The 25,946-nt window shown below is 42.5% G+C and overlaps 7 protein-coding genes across 8 annotated transcripts; 4 read left to right on the top strand and 3 right to left on the bottom strand.

The window, feature by feature from the left end:
- Window positions 1–93: 93 nt before the first annotated feature.
- Window positions 94–9,254, bottom strand: RB195_024052 (uncharacterized protein; the record flags this gene model as incomplete). 2 transcript variants are annotated; one of them, XM_064211699.1, is made up of 5 exons in its annotated part: window positions 94–210; window positions 6,297–6,390; window positions 6,453–6,596; window positions 8,733–9,192; window positions 9,239–9,254. In XM_064211699.1, 5 exons carry the CDS (start codon window positions 9,252–9,254, stop codon window positions 94–96), a joined length of 831 nt encoding a protein of 276 aa, XP_064067580.1. The 2 variants fall into 2 exon arrangements, with proteins under 2 accessions (XP_064067580.1, XP_064067582.1); XM_064211700.1 differs by lacking the exons at window positions 94–210; window positions 8,733–9,192; window positions 9,239–9,254 and adding an exon at window positions 609–791 and having other exon boundaries at window positions 6,453–6,592.
- On the top strand, window positions 189–584 carry RB195_024054 (uncharacterized protein; the record flags this gene model as incomplete). The annotated part of the gene is made up of 1 exon (XM_064211702.1): window positions 189–584. One exon carries the CDS (start codon window positions 189–191, stop codon window positions 582–584), a length of 396 nt encoding a protein of 131 aa, XP_064067583.1.
- On the bottom strand, window positions 8,639–9,094 carry RB195_024053 (uncharacterized protein; the record flags this gene model as incomplete). The annotated part of the gene is made up of 1 exon (XM_064211701.1): window positions 8,639–9,094. One exon carries the CDS (start codon window positions 9,092–9,094, stop codon window positions 8,639–8,641), a length of 456 nt encoding a protein of 151 aa, XP_064067581.1.
- A 2,002-nt stretch (window positions 9,255–11,256) lies between the features above and the next one.
- Window positions 11,257–13,044, top strand: RB195_024051 (uncharacterized protein; the record flags this gene model as incomplete). Its single annotated transcript, XM_064211698.1, has 1 exon — window positions 11,257–13,044. The coding sequence occupies one exon, from the start codon at window positions 11,257–11,259 to the stop codon at window positions 13,042–13,044; it is 1,788 nt and encodes a 595-aa protein (XP_064067579.1).
- Window positions 13,045–13,170: 126 nt separating this feature from the next.
- RB195_024050 (uncharacterized protein) lies at window positions 13,171–13,635 on the top strand (the record flags this gene model as incomplete). Its single annotated transcript, XM_064211697.1, has 1 exon — window positions 13,171–13,635. One exon carries the CDS (start codon window positions 13,171–13,173, stop codon window positions 13,633–13,635), a length of 465 nt encoding a protein of 154 aa, XP_064067578.1.
- Window positions 13,636–13,698: 63 nt separating this feature from the next.
- RB195_024049 (uncharacterized protein) lies at window positions 13,699–14,388 on the top strand (the record flags this gene model as incomplete). The annotated part of the gene is made up of 1 exon (XM_064211696.1): window positions 13,699–14,388. The coding sequence occupies one exon, from the start codon at window positions 13,699–13,701 to the stop codon at window positions 14,386–14,388; it is 690 nt and encodes a 229-aa protein (XP_064067577.1).
- A 10,859-nt stretch (window positions 14,389–25,247) lies between these two features.
- RB195_024048 (uncharacterized protein) lies at window positions 25,248–25,583 on the bottom strand (the record flags this gene model as incomplete). Its single annotated transcript, XM_064211695.1, has 1 exon — window positions 25,248–25,583. One exon carries the CDS (start codon window positions 25,581–25,583, stop codon window positions 25,248–25,250), a length of 336 nt encoding a protein of 111 aa, XP_064067576.1.
- Window positions 25,584–25,946: the final 363 nt, after the last annotated feature.

The following is a 25,946-nucleotide window of genomic DNA, read 5'->3' as shown; positions in this document are numbered from 1 at the left end:
TTAAGTCGACAAAGGTGAGACATAGCGGCATTTTGTACTTTCGCGATACCTCGATGAGAATCGAAACAGATTGGGAAGGTTGATGGTCGGCAGCTACACCATTTGCGGTGTGCTGATGACATCGTACTGATAACACCTAGCATCAATCAAGGGGAACGAATGTTGACCGAGTTCGACGAAGTATGTAGATGTATCGGTCTTCAGCTGAATCTGCAAAAGACGATCTCCACGCGAACAGATGGGTCTCGGATGCCCCATTCAAGCTCAACGGAACTAACATATCCGAATGCACCAGCTGCGTTCGTCTGAGTCGGGAATTGGACATGAGGAACGACCTGACCCCCGAGCAGAGCAGGAGGAGACGAGCGGCTGGGGGAGTGTATAAGAGCATCGAAGATGTAGTGAAGACCAGAAACACCCGACTCTGTACTCTCCTCTTCCACACCACAGCAATTCCTGCTTTGACCTTGCTATGCTTCAGAAACCTGGCCACTTCGCAAGCAGGAAGAAAATGCGGTGAGCATCATCGAACGCTCAATCGAAAGAGTGATGCTAGGAGTATCCCGTTTCATGCGAGTGAGTGACGGGATTTGAAGTTCTGTCCTACGTCAGCGATCGACGACTAGAGATGCCGTAGCATTTGCCAAATACAGCAAAATAAGGTGGGCCGGATACGTGATGCGCTTCAATGGCAACCGTTGGACCAGAGCCGTGAGCGACTGGGCTCCACGCGATATGAAGCGCACTACAGGAAGACCGCCGACTCGATGGTTAGACTTCTTCACAAAGTCCTTGAAAGAAAAATTCGATGCTCTTCATGTCCCACGCAAAAGGAAAGACCATTGAGCGACTCTGGGACGTGATCGGGAGGATTAGTGGCACTCGCTCGACCAGTTCGAAGAACAACGGGAGTCAAGGTGATCAAGATGATGTTCAGTATGTACTGAGAAGTTGACTTTAACATCTACAAAAATCCCGAAATCTCTTTAAGTGAAAAGTATAAATGAAATATATATGAAATATATATAGAACATAAAGACTTTCGAGCGCATTCTGGAGTTCGTCAATTCGCACAACCTCCTAACAGCACAATTTAACTAGCAATCTCAAGCGCTAATTCCACTTGGTCGCTTTCACCAACGGTAACGCTATAATGCGAACTAACTTCGTGCAAATTGACACTGACTCAAAATTTATTTTATATCGCCATCGTACTGTTATGCAGTTACAATGCTGTAGACGGAGTGAGCTTAATGGGACTGCAGAGAATTGCAATATAAGACAGATGTAGAAGTGCTCAAGAAACCAATTAACCCCACTAAAGAACGCCTGAGAGGATCTTGAGAAATGCAGCAATTTTATCCCTACTTTCACAGCTGTTTAGAACCTAGGTGACTTTCCTGAAGTTGTTGTCATTTAGCCTTTTACCATTCAAGATTTTCTGCAAAAGGAAACTGAGCAGTTCTCTTAGGTTAGTCTGATGGATATGTTGTATTTAGTTGTATGTCCTATCCAGCTTGTGACAATTTTTAACAAGCTGAACAAGCCACTCATGCTTGGTCTATCCATATCATGGTAAGGAAAGATATTTTTCTCTTGTTGTTTGATGGAGTCAGGCAATTAATCGGATAATCTGCAATGTTCATCCACATTAGTTCTTCAGTTACGTATACGTAAGCAAAGACACCTTTCAAGACCGACTAATGCACATTAGACTGAGTTACAACCACCACGTTGTCACTAAGGGACCTAATGCAGCTACGGCTATGGTTCATCGGTGTTTGTTCACTTCTTGATAACTATCAAGAAGATTTTATTAGGACAGGTTCGATGAGCGAAATACCATTTCAATTGGTCCAAATTCGTACTCTCAAAGTTTTGATAAACAGAGGAGAGTCGAATAGAACGCTACAGTTGTTTCACTCTCTGTTCCTCACACACTACTTCACTACCTAGTAATGAACCGTAACATAACGTAACACATGCTGCACATGGTGAGCGACGATGTTCATCCTTAGATGTTAACATCACTTTCGCAACTGCCTTCCATCTGTTATAAGGAGACATCCTGTGCCACTCACTGCCACTGAAGCGATGGAACAGTTCAATGGGACGGTGATCTTTGCAACGGATTTTCTCTAGCATGGGTGTTTACTACGGGCTAAAGTCTGACGACACTGGGCGTAGAAATACAACTCTAGCGAGACGTCAGGTATTGGGGTAATGAAAAAAGGAACATTTCTCTGCAAAACCTTGCGGAAATCACACTAGGTTTTTGTTGGAGCCGTAGAGATGTTAACTATGTTAGTCATGTAGTTGTATATCTTGTGTTATTGCCATTGTATGTTATTTCCATGTGTTGAGAGGTTCTTATTAACCAGCTCAATGTACGTTGGTTTAGTTTTGGGTAAGTACTCGGTCCGATAAGCCATCTTCGCAACTCGAGCAAGGACACAACAGTTTTAACTTTGTTGAAGGACGAAACGCCGAAGAAGTTTCCAATTTCACCACATTGGGCACTTTACACATAGTATAATTTTGTCTCCTGTTTCCGAATCGGGAGTATGCTGCAAGACAGTTGACCGCCATGTAGTTCTTGTCAGAGATTTTCGCGGCTGATCTAATCTTAATGTTCTTCTTGAAAAAGGGATATTCCAGTCATTTACAACTACCGGGGTGGGTGTGGTGTAGCGGTTAGAGGTTCCGCTTCCTACACGATCGATCGGAGGTTCGAATCCGCCCTAGTGCTCACCAAGCCTTTCATCCTCCCGGGGTCGATAAATTGGTACCAGACTTGTCTGGGAGGATAAAAGCACTGACTTGACACATCGGCTAGCCACCGCAAGTCATTGTATAGGGCAGATACACGTTCGTAAACCTCAAACGATTCTGAATTGAAGTGAACGTGGGGGCGCATCCCAAGCGGATTGATTAACGCCAGAAACTTTACTTTTATCCTTACAACTACCACCAAAAGAGGAGAATTTGGATGTTCTCTGAATCCCCTGAAGAATTCGGTGGTTTAAGAAACAATTGAAGTTATCGTCTAGAGCGCAGTGATACTTCGATGGCTCAGACAAGTGATGGCAAGCTGCGGGAGATCATATAGCATCTTGGCATGGACGAAATGATATTGATCTAAGCGATGTGCCTCGTAAGGAAATTGACGCTTAGAAGTGGACGGAAAAAACATTCTTTGTTTTCCGTCCACTTCTAAGCGAACGTCGACCAAAAGAGGCTATTGAAGTGCAAAAAGTAGATCCCATTGATTGCTATGGAGCTCACATAGGTCTTAAACAGAAAAGTTGTTGATCTCTTTTTACAAGACATTTAAGGTAGTAGTGAACGTATTAATACTTGGAGTAAAGGTTACTTGTTGTTGGAACGGGAGGTTGCGAAAATAACCCTGTATTAGGAAATTTTTCTTTCAGCCTTTACCCTAGAGTTTCAACTTCAGTGTCAGCCCGAGGAGAACAGCAACAGTCCCGACTAAAAAGGGTGAACGATTAAAGCAGTCAAAGCTCCTCCTGAAGATAATGTTAATAATGCTGCAGTGTCTGTGTCGGTTGTCGGTTTCAGAGGAACATAGCTGTAAAGTTAAGTTTGATTCCTCTCCAAATACAGTAGTGACTCGTTTGGGAAGAAAATCATGGAACCTCTCATCTATGCCTAAATTTTTGAGGGAAAAAATTGAAAAAGCACTGATAGAAGAAAAAGCAATTATAATTTTACAAAAACGTCACTACTGTTATTTCTTATTGATCGGTGAAAGCGAGCGAAGCGAACACCACAAAGTCTGATGTTCAGCATTAGCCGGACGTTCAGACTACTAACCTGAATAAGCTCTACAGTACCACACGTTTGATTTTCAGGCAAATCTGTAAAGAATCACGCAGTGTGAACCTGCCTTTGGGATTTGTAGGTGCACATTTTCACCCTGATATCACCTCTATTATTCGACACGCCTGTTTTGCGTTTTAGTAAAAGACAATTCCCAATCATGTAGATTTTCATGATCATAAACAAGGTCTAGGGGAGTATATCTATACACTTCCATTCGTTCAGCAATCCAATATTTCTCCATTGACAATTCTACGTTGCTCATTTGCGTACGCGCAGACATGGAAGAGTTAAGATCATTAGTATTACTCTACATAGTTGATTTTACTGTTGTTTATTTATATTGTTTTCTCACTACTTCTTGAATTTTTTTTTACCTCTACTTGTTTTCGATCTTTTCGTTTTCTTATTTCTCGTTTCTGTTCCGCTTTACCGTTAGTTTTTTTTTTCTGTTCTTTTTCCTATTATCACCTGTTCACGTCCAATGAGCATTTATTGCACTGTGATGGTCATTTTCAAAGCAATTGTTGTCTTGCAATTAGTAAATTTTACGGTGATTTCGTTGCTACTTCTTTTGCACGCGTTACTCTCTCAAAGGCAGGGTGTCTCGAGATTGACGTAGTGTGGTAACCTGATTGAAAACACAGAGCTCGGAGTGTAGATTATGAATATAAGCGATGCTCTGCTCAATTTCCCCTAAGTGGAAATGACTTTTTTCTAGGAGGTACGTTAGAACGCGTCACCTTTCTACATACTCCTATTGTCTCAGCAGTCTATCCACTGGTTTTACATGAAAAGGTTGCTGAGGAGACCTCAGCAACCTTTTCATGTAAAACCAGTGGATAGACTAATTAATTCTAAACCGTTCTCTCGTGGATGCGGCGCGTGTACAAGGGTGGTACGTTGCAACTAACCTTGTAAGAAGGAGCGCCGTTTCCGTTTTTGGGGAAGATTAAGGGAAATTTGGCTGGACTTCGTTCATAGTCGTAGTCTACACCAGGAACTCTCTATTGTCACACTCAATTTTCCACTCCACGTCATATTATTGATGCCCTGTTTTTAACATCTGTTTAGTTAATACACTCGGCGTAGAACGTGTTGTACCGAGGTGGTGCATCGCGTTCTCGTTGAAGGCGTTCGCTGGCCCTTCTACGCCGAGCGCGACAAGCTCTTCCAGCTCTTCGCTTTCTCCATAGTTCTTCATTCTATTTTTCGTAAAATAGTACATGGGTAGGACCACGTGGTCTGTGCAGCGTTTGTTTCCTCTAGTTTTTCTGCTCGTTTTGTTCCTGGGGCACTTCTGAGTTATAGGGATTTGACTGCCGTACCACTTTTAGTGTAACTGTGCACGACTAACATAGTTCAGAGCCGTAATACTATGGAAATGCTCTTTTCCGCTAGTTCGATAATTTGTTCTGATGCCAAAGCATCTCTTCAATAAGAAGGATTATAGGGATTGGATTTCTGCCTCACCTTTCGTATAGTTGTGCAAACTCAGGATTCTACTAAAGTGGATTTTCCGACTCCATTACGGCTACGATTGAAAAATGTTAATCGCGTACAATTAAACAAAAAAAAAAGAGGGAGAAACGCATTCTCTACAAACTAAAGTCTTAGAGGCGTAAAACAAACGACATTACTAGCAGGGAAAGTCTTCGCTGTTACTTGATTCCGTTCTAGAACTACTATGCGTGAAGGGAAAAACACGAAAAATAAAAAGAAACTATTTCCAAGTGCACGGTCGATCAGAGGTCCGAATCCGCTCTAGTGCTCACCAAGCCTTCCATCCCTTTGGGGTCGATAAATTGGTACCAGATTTGTCTGGGAGGATAAAATCAATGACTTGACACATCGGCTAGCCACTGCAAGTCATTGTATAGGCCAGTTACACGTTCGTAAACCTCAAACGATTCTGAATTGAAGTGAACGTGGGGGCGCATCCCTAGCGGATTGATTAACGCCAGAAACGTTATCCTTTTTATTTCCAACTAAAAAGTTCGGAGGAACGTGTCATGCTCTGTAAAAACCGAGGATGCGATGCTCACCCCAACATAAAAACCATTTCATGACTGCATATTTTTCTTTTGCATTTTAAGCTAGTGAAATTGGTTTTTAATATGCTGTATTTCTTCATTCTCGTCAGCACTTCTAGTGTTCCTATGCTTACTCGCTGCAAGTTGAACTAACGTTCATGATGTTTAATAATTAGTATTGAGAAGAACTAATTGTCAAAAATGTAATCTCACCCTTCTCGAAACCAAAGAGAATGACTACTCAGGTCTGTAACTTCTAATAGACTATGAGATGGGATTCCTGGAAATAATGTCTGGGCTATTTCATGAAATTTTCGCGAATGTGAAAAAGAGCGGAAAAGCAATATCAAATAGCAGCTGATGACGTAATTCTGATGATGAAATATAAATGTATATATAAATGTATATAAAATATAAATGCACCTTCTTAGGACATCGAAATGAATCACGCTGCACAACAGCTCTTCCTGGCGGACACGATAATGGTCCAACACACTGCTTTGCATCCACACACCATCTATGACATATAATGATATCTAAATCAAGTAAAATAGAGTTGAAAGGATTCGCAAGTGGTACCTGCAGTATTCTCGTAAACCGAAAGCATAAGTGTAGGATTGGGCACAGGATGAACAATCTTTTGCTTCACGACAGAAGCTCAGCATACCGCAGTGAGCAAGAGCGAACAAAACTAATGATATTGTGAATGCCCATAACATTCTCCTGGAAAAATTTAATAGCATTCATGTCTAAATACACAACTATGTCAGAACTGTTCTATATAAAAAAGTTCGTAATAGACTTTAAAGACTTGTGCCATATTGCGAACGTTTAGTGATCTATATTAACTGCCTTCTAGGTGGTAGTTTTCTACAATCAAATGCTAGTTTTTGTCTATTTTCCTCCAAAACTACATAAGGGTATTATTAGGTTGGCGGAAAAATAATGCGCTTTTTCGTGCATTCACTTCGAAACACTATAACTCGCCTCAAAAACAACCATATCAATCGAAATAAGAACCATTACTGTCCACGCATCTTTGCCAACGAGATACAAGTTTGTTTATTCCAGCTGCGTAAAAGTCCGATCTCTTGGAGTCCACGAATCTTCGAAAGTCGTTTTCGGCATCACCTTGGTTTTGCAAGATGTTACCACTTAGACAGCCGTCTAGATGTTTGAAAAAGCGGTAGAAGGTTGGCGGAAGGTCTGGCGAATATGGTGGGTGAAGCAGAGACTCGTAGCCTAACTTGTTCAACTTTGGTAGCGTCACCTTAGCAATGTGTGCCCGGGCATTGTCGTTTAGAAGAATTGGACCCTTCCATTCACTTACGCCGCGCGAGGAAGTTTGAGTTTCCAGTGCGTTTTGTGAGGTTTCATAAAGCTGTAGTGGATTACACCTGTATCACACCACCATACAGTCACCAGAGTCTTCTTCTGCATTTTCTGGTTCGAGAAGTGCTTGTGAGCTTCGTCCTTATCTATCCGATATAAGCAGGACGCTTCTTGTTGTCGTATAAAATCCATTTCTCATCGCACGTAGCAATACGATCGAGAAATGGATCGTTCTTATTGCGTAACAGAAGTCAAAACGACGGCTTCTTTAGGACTCGCGCAGCTCATGCAGCACCCACTTGTTCAACTTTCTCACCTTCCCAATTTTTCAAAAGGATGACTGTTGAATGGTCAACGCCTAGTTGTTGGGCAACCTCTCGTGTCGTTTCAAAAGGATCGTCTTCGATGGTTGCCTTCAGCAGGTGACCGTCAGTTTCAGAAGGGCAGCCGCAACCTTCCTTATCTTCGAGGCTCACATCGCCACAACGAAACCTTTGGAACCAACGTTGTGCCGTGAACTCGGTGGTGCTTCCCTCACTTCAAACAGCGTGCTACTCCGAGCTGTCTCCGCTGCAGACCTGCCTTACTTGAACTCGTAGAAGAAGATTTGGTGAAAATGTTGCCTATACATATTATCTTCTAAGTTTTTGTTCTGACCAAATACTGATTCTCTTTCAAAATCACTTTAGAACTAATAACCAAAACGAAATGTGCTACAAAACGCTATACTGCTTCTAGTATTAATGATGACTGTAACCGGAAAAAATTTGTCGTGAAGATAAGGCAACGAAAAACGCACATAATTTTTGCACCAACCTAATAAAAGACTTGTGTAGTTCCTATAAAATCGTGACACGTGCACAAAGTTACGCATGTACGTCAAAATGCAGCAAGGCGTACGAGAAATTCTCATTTTTTTCACGTTTCTTCCCCCTGAGATTGTCTTATCGCCACTCCTGTAGCTTCCTCTCATGACTTGCTTGATTTTGATGTAATTGGCGTAATGTCACCATTAAGGCATTTAGTCGCTTTTTCGCAGAGGTGTGCCGTCCTCGAACATAGCTCTGCCCAACCTTCTCGACCTTCTGCGGAAATTTGCACAGAATCAAAATATTCGTCACTGTTCTATATCCTGCGAAACCTTACGTCTCGCTTCAACTGCCAGTCCAAGCCGAATGTCCTCAGGTACTGTTTTATCACCACAGTCCAGAAATTCCGTTTTTGCCGTGGTGGTTCCTTCCAGCTTGAACCCGACAAACTCCTCAGAACTCGTTAAACAAGGCAATCTGCTGATGTCCTTAATGCACAACCAAGGAAGAGAAGACGACTATATTATTTCCATAACCCTTTTCGATGGCGATGTTGATATCGCGTCATCCTGCGGTACACCACATCGACTTCCGCGTAAAGATCTTTATTGTAGACGGTGCTACCTAAGTTTCAAATCCGTACATCATGATGAGGTGAATAGTGGATAGGTAGACTCGCAGCATGACTTTGTCAGTGATGGGGGTCGGCCACAGGCACCTCGTTAAGGAGTTAAATGCAGAAATGACTTTAGCACATCTTTGCTGAATATCTTTCTCATAGCTGCCGTTGTTCTTCAGCATACATTCCAGGTAACAGAACTCATCGACCAGTTCCGGTTGTCGGTCTACCCCAATTCCCGTTCCAGGTTTCAAAGAAAACCAGATCTGCTTGCATTCATCAGGGCGTAAACGTAATCCATAGGCTGCAGTCAACTTCGATACAAGGTTGATAACATGTTGAAGTTTTGTAGTGCTTTCCGCGAATAGAACAACATCGTCGGCGTACTCGAGATCAGTCGAGGGACACCCCGATAGTGCTAAAACGATGGCTGCAGAACACTGAGCGACTGTTCTTCGCATGATCTCATTGAAGTTGAACAGGACGGGTCCTCCCACTGCTCCTTGTCTTGCTCCGGTTACCACCTCAAACGGTGTTCTACATCCGGCTGGTTTTCGAACTGCAGCAGTTGTTTTTGATTCACGTAATCAAGCAACCGAACGAACTTTCCTGGTACTCCATAGGCGCGGAACGCGTCGAGGAGACGACCTCAATGAAAAGAGTCGAAAGCGGCTTCAAAGTCCAGAAACGCTGCATTAACTTCGAATACCGCCGCCAGATTTTGGTCACAGGAGGTACCTAAGCGAGTTGGGTGCAGCCGATGTGTGTGCCAGCAGCAGCGATCGCCGCTACGCCTGTCCTAGTGCGCTGCCCATCCTTAGGCTCAGCCCATTCCTTCGACCAAAGACGCGCATGATATTTCTAGTTGGATACTTTGACAAAACAAGCTTATAAGGAAATGAAATGATAAGAAATGAGCTCCACAATGAGAAATCCGTTTGTAAATTAAGACTGCTCGGTAAAAATAACGATATATATCGCCGATATCGGCGACTAACTAGAGTACAACTTGAATCCCAATCTTTACTCGTACAAGAAGGTAGAAATCGCAAATATTAAAATACCACCCTGAACGTCCGGCTAAAGCCGGACTTCAGGCTTATTTTGGTGTTCGCTCCGCGCGTTTTCACCGACCAATAAGAAATAGCAGTAGCGACATTTTTTTGGGAAATTAGAATTGCTTTTTTATCAAAGCTTTATCCATTTTTTTTTACCTGAAAACTTAATTACAGATGGAAGATTTTATGGTTTTTCCTTGAACAATCAGTTCTATATTCGGAGAGCAATCCAGCTTGATTTCACGTGTATGTTTCTCTCAAACCTCCACAATTTGAAACATTATTCGAAGTATGAGAGCAGGATGAGTCTGCTCCGTTCTCAACTATTAGCAAGAATGATGAGCTGAGCAAGACGTGAATATCACTATTGTAGCGATAAAAATAACATTCTACGTCAGATCGCGTAAATTGTTGGCAATACTATGTATTGGATTAAAGCAGCCGTTCACACATGTGTTTCCTCCTTTTGAAAAAAGGAGGTTAGCAGAGTTGGGGAGACATGCTGGGAAGTAGATATGCAAAGGAACCACAGAAACTAATTCTACCTCCTTGGGGCTCCCACACACCAATCCGACGCAATGGAAACCGTCTCTCCCCACTCTATAACTTTCTGGCACCGGCGCACCATTCCGACTCCATGGGACCCGTCGCACCCCATTTTACAGCTATCTGGCTCCGAGGCAGGAATTCGACGTCGTAGTATCCGTTCCACCCAATTTTACCGCGTTGCGGTTCAAGCGCACCAAACCGACGCCATAATATTAGTCTCCCTCTCCTTTTGGAATTTCTTGACTGAGACACATACATACACAGACGCACACACGTGACAGAATAAGCTCGTTATTATACAGCATGATGGGTTTGCAAATTTGGGAGTATACATTCACATAAAAGTTTATTTACACTCACTAAGATATGAGAGGAACTAACTTGCCTTATCAAAGCCAACATACATATCTACAGCACTTTGAACTATGGTGAAAAGATAGAGCGCTCACCTATCAGGTACATGGCGATGGTTCATCACCTCACCGCTGAAGAGTTTTGCATCATTATGGAGTATTTTCGTGATATATATATATATATATATATATATATATATATATATATATATATATATATATATATATAACACACATGCACACACAGACGGACTAAGCGCGTTATATTATATAGCATGATATTTGTGAAAGAAAGTTTTCCCGTTACTTCACTCCATATTTTTCATGTTTAGAAAAAAAGGTGTTTTGTCCAGAAACAATCGTTGACCCGCGGTCATACGGCGTACTGTCCGCAAGATATGTCTCCAGGAATATTGTGTGCCTGCAAGACAGATTTCGCACCTGCCAGGACGATTGATAACATCAATATAACTCGTACGCCAATAAAACAATCTAACATAAATCTAACATATTACATATCAAATATTTCTAATATTGAATACCGGGGCCGCGTATACGAGCCTGATTGCTACCGGCACGTGGTGGTCCTGCTTTAACTAAACGCAATCAGGCGTTTGAGTGTACGCATTGGGAACGTGCGAGCTATACAACCTGCACTGTTATATGGCGAAAGCTTCCCATATATTGCAAAAAGGTGCTGTTGTCCAGCACACCGCCAAAGCCCATAACCTGAAAGCTCAACTGCCTGAAGGGAGCATGGATTCTTTGGCAACAACCATTCGTTTCGTCACGCTGAACTGCCGAACACTATCGAGTGAACTCCAACAAGCCGCTCTATCCAGACTTCTGCGGTATCTCTGTGTGCCTTCTGCTGCACTGCAGGAAACACGCATGAGGGATCGGCCCGTCATCAGCATCGAAAATTACACCATATACTGCGGCGATGCTGATGAGAACAAAGTAGGTGGCTGCGCGATAGCTGTGAGGAACAATTACAAGAACCTGGTGGAGGAATTTGGCTCAACGTCGTCTAGAGGCGCCTTTCTACGACTGCGGGATCGCAGAGGACGTAAACTCTGGATCGTAAGTGCTCACGCACCTGCGGAAACCGCTGAGGACAACAGTAAGGACGTCTTCTATTATGAACTCAATGTGTTGATGTCTAAAATACCAAGTCAGCAGATGATCATTGTCGGAATCGACGCAAATGTGACGATGGGACTCGAACAGCAATCCGATGTGCTAGGAAAATGGTACTATGCAGCGGAGTGCACGTCGGACAACGGTGACCGTCTGGTCGACTTCTGCAAACAGACGGGCCTCATCATCACTTCCACGTTTAAGAGGAATCATCGACGCCATCAGCTCACGTGGCAGGGGTCAGCCCTTTTAACGCCTGAAGAGCAGCGCAAGCGGAAGATGAGGACTCTTAAACTTCAGCTCGACTACGTTCTGGCGAGGAACATTCCTCAGTCAGATATCCGAAAATCTAGAGCTGTTTGGGACGTCGCGTTTGACTCTGACCACCGCCCAGTTCTTCTCAGCTTCAAGATACGGTTCCACAAGAGAAACCGAGGAGTTCCTCTTCAACCGAAAATCGACATGGCAGGTCTGAAAGACAATGAATGCAGAAGAAAATTCCGCCAACGTGTGTCTATTCATGTTGGAGTACGGACCAGGAAGAAGCTTAGCGATGCGGATTCCTTCACAAAGCGCATCCAGGACGCTGCAAGGGAAACGCTCCCGGTTCTATTGCCGCGGAAGAAGTTTGCCTTTGCATCTGCGGAAACAAAATCCACATACAATTCTGTATGTGTCGCGCGCAGCGTTGGTGACTTCAACCAGGAAAAGCGTCTTAGAAGGAAACTGCGTCGTCAACTGCAACAAGACCGCGATAACGAGTGGACGTCAAGAGCGATGGAGTTTGAGAAGGCGTGGGAGGACAGGAACCCGCGGAAAGCCTATGCTTTACTGAAACAGTGTAGCGGCAAAATGAAAAGATGTTCCCATGTCCTTAACACTGCTAATGGAGTAGCTGTCGGTGAAGCAACCCTTCCAATTTGGAAGGAACACTTCAAGACCTTGCTGAACCGGCTAGCACCGTCAACTCCTGAACTCGAACACGTTCATAGACCGACGTATGCGGTTAACGAAGAACCACCGACCGAGTCGGAGGTTCTAGTCTGTATTCAAAAAATGATGAATGGAAAATCTGGTGGAGACGACGGAATTAGCGCAGAAATGCTAAAATATCTTCCTCCGTCTGGGATTCGTGAGACGACAAAGATCATCCGTTCAATATGGATAAACGAAAGGATACCTGATTTGTGGAGGAACGCTATCATAATTCCCCTCCACAAGAAGTTATCCGCCACGGACCCAAGGAATTATCGAGGAATCTCTTTGCTGCGTGTTATGTACAAGGTACTGGAGCGCATTATCCTGGACTGACTCATTAAACATCGCGAAGAAACAACGCGCGACGAGCAAGCTGGCTTTCGTCCTGGCCGATCTACGATTGACCAGGTGTTCATCGTCAGGAGAGTGATCGAAATCTGGCAGCGGTATTCGAAGCCAATGCAACTAGCGTTTCTGGACTTTGAAGCCGCGTTCGACTCTCCTCACCGAGGCCGTCTTCTCAACGCGCTTCGCGCCGATCGAGTACCAGGAAAGTTCGTCCGCTTGCTTTATGACATGAATCAACGAACAACTGCTGCAGTTCGAACACCAGCCGGATGTAAAACACCGTTTGAAGTGGTAACTGGAGTAAGACAACGGGCGGTGGCAGGACCCTTCCTGTTCAACTTCGCCATCGACGACATTACGCGAAGAACAGTCGACCAGTACCCTGCCGACATTGTCTTAGCACCATCAGGGTGCCCCTTGACTGACCTCGAGTACGCCGACGATGTTGTTATATTCGCGGAAAGCAGTACTAAACTTCAACATGTTGACAACCTTGTATCGAAGCTGGCTGCAGCCTACGGACTACGCCTACGCCCTGATAAATGCAAGCAGATGTGGATCTCTTCGAGACCTTGAACGGGAATCGGGGTGGACGGACAACCGATAGAACTCGTCGATGAGTTCTGTTACCTGCGCTGTATGCTGAAGAACAACGGCAGCTACGAGAGAGATGTTCAGCAAAGATACGCTAAGGCCACTTCTGCATTTAACTCCTTAACGAAATGCCCGTGGTTGACCCCCATCACCAACGAAGTCAAACTGCGAGTCTACCTATCCACAATTCGTCCATTCATGATGTATGGATCGGAGACTTGGGCAGCACCATCGACGGTTATGGAGAGGCTTGACTGCACGGAACGAAAGCTGCTTAGACGGCTACTTGGCTACTTTTGGCCTAGGGTATGCCACAATGAAGATCTTTACACAGAAATTGATGTGGTTTACCGGCAAATGACACGTGGAAGATATCAACATCTTGCACCGCCTTCGAAAGCGTCTAAAGTAAAAAGTCTTCGCTTCTTTGGCCATATATTAAGGAGACCGGCAGATCGCCTTGTCCAACGAGTTCTGAAGAGTTCGTCGGGTTCGAGCAGGAAGAAGCCACCTGGCCGAAAACGGAAGTTCTGGACTGAGGTGGTAAAAGAGGACCTGAGGACACTCGGCGTGGATAGGCAGTTCAGGCGAGACGTAAGGTTTCGCAGAACATGGAATAGCGACGAATGGATTGATTCTGTGCAAGCTCTCGCAGAAGATCGAGAAGGTTGGGCAGAGCTGTGTTCAAGGACGGCACACCTCGGCGAAGATGCGGGTAATCGCGTCAGGCGATGACATCAGCACGCCGATTAAGTCAAGTAAGTCAATATTGAATACCACTTGAAAAATAAAGCGAGTACGAATGGGATTTCAGAAACAAATGAAACCAAGCTCTAAACTCTTCAAGTTTTGGATCCGATAGAAAATAAACTATCTCACACCAGCCTATGAACACCTTCCCCATCTAGGCGGATTGCAGTGGTCACTATCGTATTCTGGAGTTCATATACCTTTGATCAATCTCCCCAGGCTCAGCCGTTGAAAGTAGATGGGCGGGGCATCCTGCATGCGTAGCGCTGCGAGCTCATAAGGATATATTCTGGCAGCTGCTTTGGGCACCACCTGAAACGCACCCCAAAGTGATTGATTGATGCCAAAGATTCTATGCCCTACCCTTTAGGCAGCTGACTTTTCTGGCCATAGTCTTTAACGATGTATTGGACGACAGCGCCTTTTTACAATATATGGGAATATTACGCCACATAGGTCACGTAGCTGTGCAGGTTATGAATCTCGTAGGTTCCCAAAGCATACACTAACAACGGTTGCGTTCAGCTCAAGCATGGTGACCGCGAGCGAACTCGTATACACAACACCAATACTAAAATACTAAATAATAATACTAGAAGAAATATTACACACGTTTTTGCCTGATACCAAAATTAGGAACGAGAAGACATTAGTAACAATTCTTTTTCAAATATTACAGAGGTTCATGCAGGGCAGATACAAACAATAGGGAAGTTGTGGCATTTGACCTTATTGATTAATCAATTATTCTATGTATACAAAATACTTTTTATTTCAGTTCCTTAAATATGCAAAGCTGATCCTCAGTTAGTTTAGAACTGTATTTTGCATTGGTGCCAGTGAACATGGAATGCGAAGCTTTACAAAAAGTTCGCACTCAGACTCGCACTTAACACGTTTGTGCTTGCTACCGAAATTAGGAATGAGAAAAATTAGTAACAATTTTACTTCAAATATTACAGAGGATCATTCAGGGCGGATCTAACCAGCAGAGAAGTTGTTGCATGGCTGTGAGGGTGACTTCTCTCTTTTTCCCTAACTGGCGTAAAAAAATGGCGTGGAAGACGCCACTTTTTTACGACGATTTCAGTTACAACGCGCCACTCTCGTGTACACTCCGCGTCCACAAACCAGCAGTCGGAAATAAGTTATGTCTTCTCAGCAGCCTATTCGTATAAATAATATAAACCAATGAATAGATTGATGAAGAGGCCGGAATGTGTATATAGAGGTGTGTTCTTATGTATCTCGTAGGAAATAGAACGGTTCTTACGCCGTTTTCTAGGACAATTAGGAAAAGATAGGCGGAACCAAAATGGGTTCCGCGGTCTACACAAACTCTGAACTTTCGCTATGGGTTCCGCACCACATCAAAATCATGATACGCCGCCTTTGAGGAAATTAGGAGAAAAAAGGAAGATGGATACGCAGGGAACAGATCGTCCATAAATTCGTGGTGCACTTTTGACAGATCACCTGAATGGCAACAAAGGAAGATAGAAATCTAAAACCTTCTAATCTAAAGGAAATAGAAATCTAAAATAGAAGGAGAGATCTTCAGGCAAGCGTGTGCGCACACAGTGATGGCTAGATACGATGGGTAGTAGCGGATCAGTCCTGGCCCACGCCGGTCGACATTTGGATGGTACAGAGGAAAGTACAGTGTGTTCCTTGGCTTGCTAAGTTCAAATACAGTGAACGTATCAACGACGATTAGTGATCTTAGACACTAATGAATCAGAGAATAGAGAATCACAGACGATATTCACTTTGCTACACCAGACGTCGTTAACCGGGGGAACGGTCAAGAGGTACCCGTATGATGTGCCGCCGCGTATCCAGGAGGCTAATGAGCGTCGTTAATTGCACCGCGCGTCTCCTGATACCGTCATAATCGCTACAGTAGCCTGATTGCTCCTGTTGCGCTACGTCTTCAAGACGTCCCGCCCACGCCACCCTTTCCCCCACTTTGCCGCGTCTACAGCTCTTACGACGATTTTTTTTCGCCGCGTTCACAGCTCTTATGATGCGGTTTTAAAATCGAACGGAAAGGAAAGTACCTGGTATTAGATGTAGCTTGAAGGTCTACATAAGGTGTGCTTGTAACTTAATATAAAAGAAAGAAGGAATGAAATGGGTTTGTATAAGTGATATGCCATTTAGAAATGCGAGTAAAAATGAAATTATCCTGTTTCGAATTGTTAGATGGAAAGCACTCATTCATCTCTGGAAATGCAAAAGATGTTTCAAAAAATGTCTCTCTGATCGGTGTTATGCTATCTACTTTACTTTTTTTCGCTTTCTAAGAATTTCTTTTTGCTTATTTAGCTGGGTAAAACTGGCATCCAACGGTTAACGAGGCGCGAATAATGCTTCGCAGACATACACTGTACCTAAAGGTATATCTCGAAGATACAAAGGTCTCTGTTCGCCACTAATACATCTAACCCGGCATATTGATTTTATGCAGAGAATAAATGGAAATGAAGCGATAAAACGCTGTTGATAGAAATTTGAAGAACCATACAAAGCTTTATTATATAAAACTGCATGAAACGTACAAGCAAGTATTGAAATATTTGACATGCGCTCTATATAAACAGTATATCTAACTAAAATTTTGAAAGGGTAAAATGTAGGAAGGAGTTTAAAGAATGTATACAAAGTAATAAGTGCATTAAGTTGCTGTTATTATAGCTGCTACACTTGAAAGTTGAACACGAATTCGTTGAATGGCATCGTGACAAACACATACTTATGCACTGCTAGTTTATATAGAAGACTTGGGGCATGAAATGTGTTAAATAATGAGATGTGTAAAAATACATGCATGTTATTATTTTCCCTGGAGCATCTTTTTGAGATAATGTTTGCTTATTTAAAGTTACATTGGAGAGAAGGATCTACTTCTTCGCTTTTATTCCCAATAATATGCGCTTAGTTTACTATATCCGTACATCAGAATTCGCTGCGGCAATTTTTACTCCCCCTCCCTTTAAAATTCGCACAATCCACCGCTTCGTCGCGGCGCGAACGTCGCGCGCGGCGTTGGTTAGAGAGCAATAGAGGGGGGCGGGGCGTAGGTGATTTCAGGCTGTCGTGGAGAATATCTAGCTGGTGGAGAGGCAACGGTAATTACGCGGTGCTGAAGGGAGGACAGGAGAGGTCAGCCGGTTTTCACGGGCACCTCTTGTCCCGCACCCCTTGACGCTTTGTCCGAGTCACACAATTCGTGTGTTACCCAAGTAGAAGGAGACAGAACAACAGCCTAGACTATAAAAATGATTGGCCATGGTTTTCTGGTCGCATCCAAATTTCATTGACAAAGAGTGTATAGTTAGAGAGTAGTGTCTTTGGAGTTCACTTTCAAGGCATTGTGCCCAAAGTGGCGTTGGTCTCCGAATGATATTGAATGATTAAGGATAAAGTCTCCTCATCCTGAGTTTTCCTGAAATGCGCTAACGCGTTTTACTGCAATTAGTATTCGTTGAGGTTTTGGAACGTGTGCTGGCCTGTACAATGACATACACCTGTATAAACATTATATCAGATTCGTAAATGCTCTACATAAACATTATATCTGTGTAAAATTTTAAAAAGGTAAAATGTAGAAAGGAGTTTAAAGAATGTATACAAAGTAATAAGCGCATAAAGTTGCTGTTATTATAGCTGCCGCAATTGAAAATTGAACACGACCTCGTTGAATGGCATCGTGACAAACACATACTTATACACTACTAGTTTATATAGAAAACTTAGGGCATGAAATGTGTTAAATTATGAGATGTTTGAAAATATATGCATGTTATTCTTTTCCCTGGAGCATCTTTTTGAAATAATTTTTACTTATTCTTCTCCTTTATTCCCAATAATACGCGCTTAGTTTACTATAGCCGTACATCAGAATTCGCCTCGGCAATTCGTTTCTCACTCCTCCCCCTTCAAAATCTGCACTACCCACCGCTTCGTCGCGGCGCGAACGTCGCGCGCGGCGTTGATTAGAGAGCAATAGGGAGGCGGGGTGTAGGTAATCTCAGGCGGTCGTGGAGAATGTCTAGCTGGTGGAGCGACAGCCGTAATTACGCGAAGGCGCGCGGCGCTGAAGGGAGGTCAGGAGCGGTCAGCCGGTTCTCACGGGTACCTCTTGTCCCGCACCCCGTTAACCGTGGGTGGAAAGAACTTGAGTGTTGTTTGTAGGGCAATAAATGGAGACCACATCAAACTGCACTGAATGGGGAAGAAACTTGAAGAATTTTTCTTTTATATGGTGAAGATTTCACATTTCTATCTTGTTTCCATACCATAACGAAGTCATTTTCCACGAGTTTATCGTCATCTGTCAACATTTTCCGGGAACAACGGCACATGATGAAAGGTAGGCTGCCCACCACGTCTGACTTTGCTGGGCGCCATTCTCCTTTATATGACAAAGATTATCGTTTTTCTGTTATTGTCTCTACAAAACCCTTTGGATTTATTCCTGTGAAGATGCTAGAGCTAAAACTAAAGATGTTCAACATGTTGCCCAACAATCCAAAAATCCTTCTCAAGATTGTTCAAAGTTAGAGACTATTGTTCTGTCAGATTAAGTTTTTGGCGTTAGTCAATCCGCTTGGGATGTCAATGTCATGACCACGGAGGGATGAAAGGCTGGATGAGCACTAGGGCGGGTTCGAACCTCCGATCGATCATGCAGGAATCGGAACCTCTAACCGCCCCACTACACCCACTATTTCTAGTGAGCGTATAAAGCGTGTTTCCTGCTGTTGTTTGTATTTCAAGGTTTGTTCAAGGAGTTTTCCAAAATTGTTTGGGAGTAAGTTATGGACGTTTTTTCAAGCTTACAGAAACGTACATCAAAAATAAAAAGTAATAACAAAATGTTATATACCTTCTGAGAGAGGAGTTTTTGATCTACACGGAAGTAGTAATCCGATTTTTTTTTCTGAAATTTCGTTGGTTGTTGCTCTTTTAGTTCACTAAAGGTGAGCGTTAATAGAGAAGAACTTTGACAAGTGTTAACAAGCACTGCTCGTTCTCCATACGCAACATCAGCGTCAGTTCAGCATCGCCTCGATAAAATGCGGAGAACAAATAGTGCTGAAAATGCTATTTTGCTTCTGTCATCCTGGAACTCCGTTTTAACATTTCAAAAAACAACAATCAATAAAACTGGAAAGTCAAAACACTACTGTAGTGTGGATAGTCTTAACATCAGTCTCGTGTAGAGTGGCAAATTTCCTTTCAAATTGCGTATAACATTCCCCTATTCTTCTTAGTTCTATGTCCATTTTAGATTTGGAAAAAAGGATCACGACTCATTTGTCAATATAGCAGCTCTTACAAAAAATTAAGCGCGAAAACTTCAATTCAGAATCATCTGAGATTTATGAACGCGTAACTAACCTGTACAATGACGAGTCGATGTGCGAAGTCAGTGTTTTTGTCCTACCAGACAATTTTGGTACCAATTTATTGACCTTGGAGAGATGGACCGCTTGGTTGACATTAGGGAAATTTCGAACCGTTGATTGATAGTGAAGTCACGGCCAAATCTCTTACCGACTGCGCTACACTTTATCTCTATTTTATAGGTGCTGCATGTAATGCAGTATGCATGGTTTCTAAATATAATATAATATTTCTAAATAGGTTTTCATCTCTAGTTGAAATACTTTTCAATCTAGCCTGGCCAACCACCAAAGAAGTAGAATGTCGTCTCGAAGCCACAAAAATAAAGATACTAAAGTCCTAAAAATAAAGATGAACAACTAGTGTCACCCGTTCTGACTACAATATATCCGCAACGAAGACATTCGCGCTGACAACTACAGTCTCGTTGAAATCAGCAAAGGCTCAAACGTATTCGACCACATCATACATGGATCCACAAACCGGGAAAAATGGCATCGTCGAACTAGAAAAGCTGACCCCACCACTGAGCGGGACAAGCGCTGAAGAGGAGGAAAAGGGAGAAAGAGAAGTTCATCCTATCAATACAGAATGAAATGTTTTCATTATGCGATTACGTAGGTTCATCATTTTACTACAGTTATGACATGTTTCTCGAAGAATGTTCTTTATTCATGTTCGACTGTCTTTAAATCGTGGCATGTTGAAACGTAGTTTTTAATTGATTGGCTTCATTGAACATGCACAGATTGAGCATTATGAGCATTAGGAAGATCATGACACTGATAAATGAATGCCTGAATTGCTCTATTTTCCGATGGTCGGGAGTATTATCGTTACATACATTGTTGCGTCTTCTGCTTAACACAAGCAGAATTAGACACATGCTTCAATTTTCTCAACCAGCAATGTCCGCACATTAAGTACATTGGGAGAACCCGATAGACAACTGGTTGGATTTCTTAAATGTGCACATCTATTTGCGGACTGGGATATGGAATACAAGGTGGTACCGGAAACCCAGTAGCAAAAACATCTTAATCCACTATCCTTCAGCGCATCTCAGCAAATGAAAAAATCTGTTGTAAGTAACATGTACAGGACGGCAGGCGGCAAGAGTGGCATCGAGTAGCCGGGGGAAGACATGGTCTGTAAATCTGGTTCATAAAGTGCCCATATCCAATGGGTATCCAACCGCAGTCTGTGTTACTCGACAAGCGCGACATCCCTCTCGAAGATCCAACGTAGTGGATGGACCAGAAAAGATCTCTTTTTGTTTACTTTATATATCTGATGATATGAGCAGAGCGGTCTACGAAAAGCGAGTCTAGAGAATGACGTAAGGGTTGTGAAAATAACTCTAGCGAACTTCAAGGGTAAACTGTTACGTGATCGTGCATATGACCGACTCTGCAGTACTCCCAGCTGCGTGGCTTGCTCTTATGACAGAGAGGGTGATTGCATGGTATCAGGAGTAGTGTATGGTATCACCTGCAAGTTTTGTGGTGACGATAATATAGGGGAAATGGGACTTTTATTGTGTATTAGGTTCAAGGAGAACCTAGATGGATTCGCAAAATCTAAACTCTCCACCCCACTCGGAGCACACCGTAAAATGAGCTATCAAAACTCCGAAGTAGAAGTAGAAGTTAGTATATTATCCTACGAGTCCGAGGTAACAGCATCAAGAACACTGGAGGTATTTTGATCTACGGGGCGGGCCGTGAGGTCCCTACAAAAAAACCCTTGTGAATCATTGTAGAGGTACCTGGTGGTCTGTTGCGTAACTAGATCTACTAAATGAGGTAAGCACTAGTTGATATGTTGCTGTTTGAGTTTATTTTCGTTTGAATGTTTTCTGTAGGGTGATAAGGTGCTTGAGAGAAACAATCACTGATGGTTTTGAGTTTTTTTTTCCAGGCTCTAACGAAGACGTTAACGCCGAAACGTTAGCTGTTGTTTGATAAAAAAAATCAATACCAATCTTGGCTACAGCTCAAGAAAATCAATTAGAAACTACATACGTTCTTTATTCAATTAAAGAAATGAATGCTTCATGCTTCCATTAGCTTTACTGAGCATGGTAAAATCCCAGGTTTTTCAAAGGTATTTGCACTTTTTCAGATTTTATTCCATACTTAACATTAAATTTTTAAAAGTTTTGTTGGTGTTCAAGTAGGACATCTAGTGCAAGGTCTAAAGTGTAGAGTGTGGGACAAGAGATACCCACGAAAATCAGCTGACTTAACTTCAGCGCCGAGCGCTTCGGCAGAAATTCAGCTGTCGCAACACCAGCTTGGGAGCCCCAATGCAGCCTGAGAACATCTAGCCTTGTCCTCCTTTTTTAATTCTGTTCGCGTTGCAGCAGGATGATGGAACTGCATATTGGAAAGGTCACAACAAATAGGAGAGAAGAGCGAATTGACGCGTCAAGTTATGGTATACGAATAAAACAAATTAAACAGATATTAATGGTCCACCAAAGAATTTCCAAACTATCTTTTGTAATCGATGAGTGGATGAGCTTTTAACGCGTCGGAGAAGAGCTCCAATTTCAATTGATTTGATGATTGATGATGAATGATTTGAATTTTCAATTTTTCTCAATTGAGAACAAGAATGTAAACAGTTTCATCCACACTTATGGATCCACGTATTGCTCTTCATCTATCTATTAGTAAGGTTTGAAAATCTTAATTTTTTTCCCGCTTCAAGCAGCACTCGGTGGCGAACTGAGAGGCGAGGATAGAGTGGATGGAGTGTTAGTCTAACGGAGTGCAACGGGAGCGACGGGGCTGCCGTGGCGATGACGCTGTTGAGAGCTACGCAGCGCAACTGTTGAAAACTGCCCTATCTCGAATTTTTTTTTCCTAAAGTAAAGATAAAATAGGCGCACAATTATAATTCTTTTTTCTCAATCCAATATTTTCTATTTCTTTTTTCTCAACCCAACTCAATTCCTTTGAAAACTTCCGTGATTCCATTACTAACACCAAGGCGTACGGATGTTAAAAATCGCAGATACATTTTTTTAAAATTCTTATTTTAGCTCTTGAATTAAGTTTAAAACTGTAACTCTTTGTAGATCTTTGTAACTAAGTACAGCTTATGTGCCTGTAATAAAATTTCTGTTCATCCAGGATATTTTTTACAATGTTGCATAATCCGTGTGTTGTTGATTTACTATTATGAATAAAGTTATTATAAAACATTTAGTTGTGTAGGGCCACTTACATAATTGGATGTTTTATTAACAACTTTGTTAGGAATAAGTTTTTCGTAGGATTATGTACGTCGCAATCATAAGTGTACGCAAACGTTCTCGTTACTACTAATTGTTTGTTATTCGCAAGCGTGATGTTTAAAACTCAACTCAAATTAATTTTATTTCCTAGCTTTTTGCATCCTAACAATAATGAATTTTGTGATTTATTACTTAAAAAGTTCCTCCAGAAGAAAACTTATGGTTTGACCTTATTGCTGAAATTGTTAAAATTCATACTGAAAATTTATTGACAATGTTTCATTAGGCTTTCTGCTAGCAATATATCACTACATCATATCATATTACTAGCAACTCATTATGTAGCTAGAGGCTGGGTTTGGCAGTCAGGTGTAACTGCAAGAATCCGAAATGAATGTGGTGGCGAGGGCAAGAGGTGGATATGTCTACACCATTGACCCAGAGTCTATAGAGTCTCGAGAGTTTATATTTTTCAGAGCCGGCACTGTTGGTAACTCTGCTTGATCACGCCTGACTTACTTCTTGCGCTTATGTAACAACCTGCAGCTGTAAGATCCCGCATCCTCGGGGTCAAGAGTGCGTTGAGGACTTCTCATCAATTAGCCGTGAGAGTATGTCGGAGCAGGTGGGGGTCGTGAGGCTTGTCAGACGAGAAGAAAAATAAAGACAACAAGGAGAAAACGACAAAGGGTAAGTCGACATCAAATAAACACATATTAAGGGATGCAAAATATTAGAGAAATAGATGGCGTGAAATAGTTTGATTCTGCTGGTATAATTCCACACATTTTGGTCGGGGACGTGACTGGGGAAAACAAATGAAGGACATCGAGATTAAGATGAATTAAAGGGTTCATGAGTGTGAAGGCAAGAAAGGGTTTAAATTTTACAATGTGAGTTGTTTAAAAAATTTCACTAAGAAAATGGAGAAAATTGGATATGAGAGGAATCAAAACGAGTGAGTATTCGGTATCCACAGACAGCTGTCTATTTGAGGACAAACCATCAAATAACGAAGTAAATATATTGCATTATAAATGATACAATGGAAATTGTGAAGATGATGAAATGGAAAACAAAGTGTTTTAAATGCAAATCAAAAACTTTGATCTTCCTAAGAATTTAACTTGCTGTCATAACCATCAAATCTAAGCATCACAAATTTCTGTGCTATTTTATATAAATGAAATGGAACCGACTAAAAACTTCGTACTGAGCACTTAGAGACCTTAGAAGACAAACTTCATTACCTTCATAGTTTGAACATTACTTTGGTACTCCTTTATCGTAACCAATTGAATGTATCACTTACCTCACTAATCCCATTAATTCGGTCAACAGTAGTCGTTGGGTCAGTGCGATGTCTCTCTGTTTTTAATGTGAATGTCAGGGATCAATCAGTGTCAAAACTGCAATTTTTGCATTCAGCGTAAAAGAATTTGAAAAGCATATTTCTCATGCGACAGTGACGAATTTCTTATTCTCTCTCGAAAAGAATCAGGATGCTGCTACCGAGCGAAAAAAAGACATCTACAGGCGCAGTTAGGGATAAAATTAGTGCAAAGTATTCTCCAAGAGTTTTTGAATAACGACACTCAAGGTGAAATTCATGCAATAAAGCTGGCGAAGGTTTGTAAAGGAAGATTTCTTCTATATTTTTTTTGAAGTTTCTTTGGTTTTTTTGAACCGTAGTTTCTAATTCCAATTTTGTCCTGAAATTTCCAAGTTTTTCAACTCGCTTCTGAGAGAACCAGAACATCTACAAAGACCAAAATTTTCAGTTGAGGCCTTCCTTGGTGCACTGCCAAAATATGGCACGAAATTTTCAATCGTGCTACCCAAATTTCGCGAAGGGGAGAAGCGCATCAGATTTTCGGCTGTGCGTCAAAATCTATGACTGTATGACTTGAAACAAAGTCCAGTAACTCAGTGCAAGATTTTCTCTTCCTCGTGTCGTCCGCCGGTACACCACATCAATTTCTGCGTAAAAAATCTTCATTGTGGCATACCACAGGCCAAAATTAGCCAAACGTCTAAGCAGCTCTCGTTCCGTGCAGTCAAGCCTCTCCATAACCGTCGATGGTGCTGCCCAAGTCTCCGATCCATACATCATGAATGGACGAATTGTGGATAGGTAGACTCGCAGTTTGACTTCGTTGGTGATGGGGGTCGACCACAGACACTTCGTTTAGGAGTTAAATGCAGAAGTGGCCTTAGCGCATCTTTGCTGAACATCTCTCTCGTAGCTGCCGTTGTTCTTCATCATAAAGCCCAGGTAACATAATTCATCGACGAGTTCGACTAGTCCTGATTCCCGTTCGGGGTCTCGAGGAAGTCCACGTCTGCTTGCATTTATCAGGGCGTAGACGTAGTCCATAGGTTGCAGCCAGCTTTGACACAAGGTTGACAACATGCTTTCCGCGACTATAACAGCATGGTCAGCGCACTCGAGATCGGTTAGAGGGCGCCCTGATGATGCGAGGATGATATCGGCACTGATCTGCCGTTCCTCGCATAATGTCATCGATGGAGAAACTCAACAAGGAAGGGTTTTGTCACTGCCTCTTGTCCCACTCTAGTTACCAAATCAAAGTGTGTCGTACATCTGATTGGTATTCGAACTGTAGCAGTCGTTCGTTGATTCACGTCATCAAGTAAGTGAACGAACATTCCTGGTACTCCATAGACGAGGAACGCGTCGAGAAATTGGCCTCGATGAGAAGAGTCGAAAGCGGCTTCAAAGTTCAGAAACGCTGATTGCATTGGCTTCGAATACAGCTGCCAGATTTTGATCACTCTCTTAACGACGACGACCTATTCAATCGCAGATCGGTCAGGACGCGAGCCAGCTTGCTTGTCGCGGGTTGCTTCTTGCGAAGTTTAATAA

The sequence above is a fragment of the Necator americanus genome, chromosome X, assembly GCF_031761385.1.
Source record: "Necator americanus strain Aroian chromosome X, whole genome shotgun sequence".
NCBI lineage: Eukaryota > Metazoa > Nematoda > Chromadorea > Rhabditida > Ancylostomatidae > Necator > Necator americanus.
This window is presented reverse-complemented; position numbering and strand designations above follow the sequence as displayed.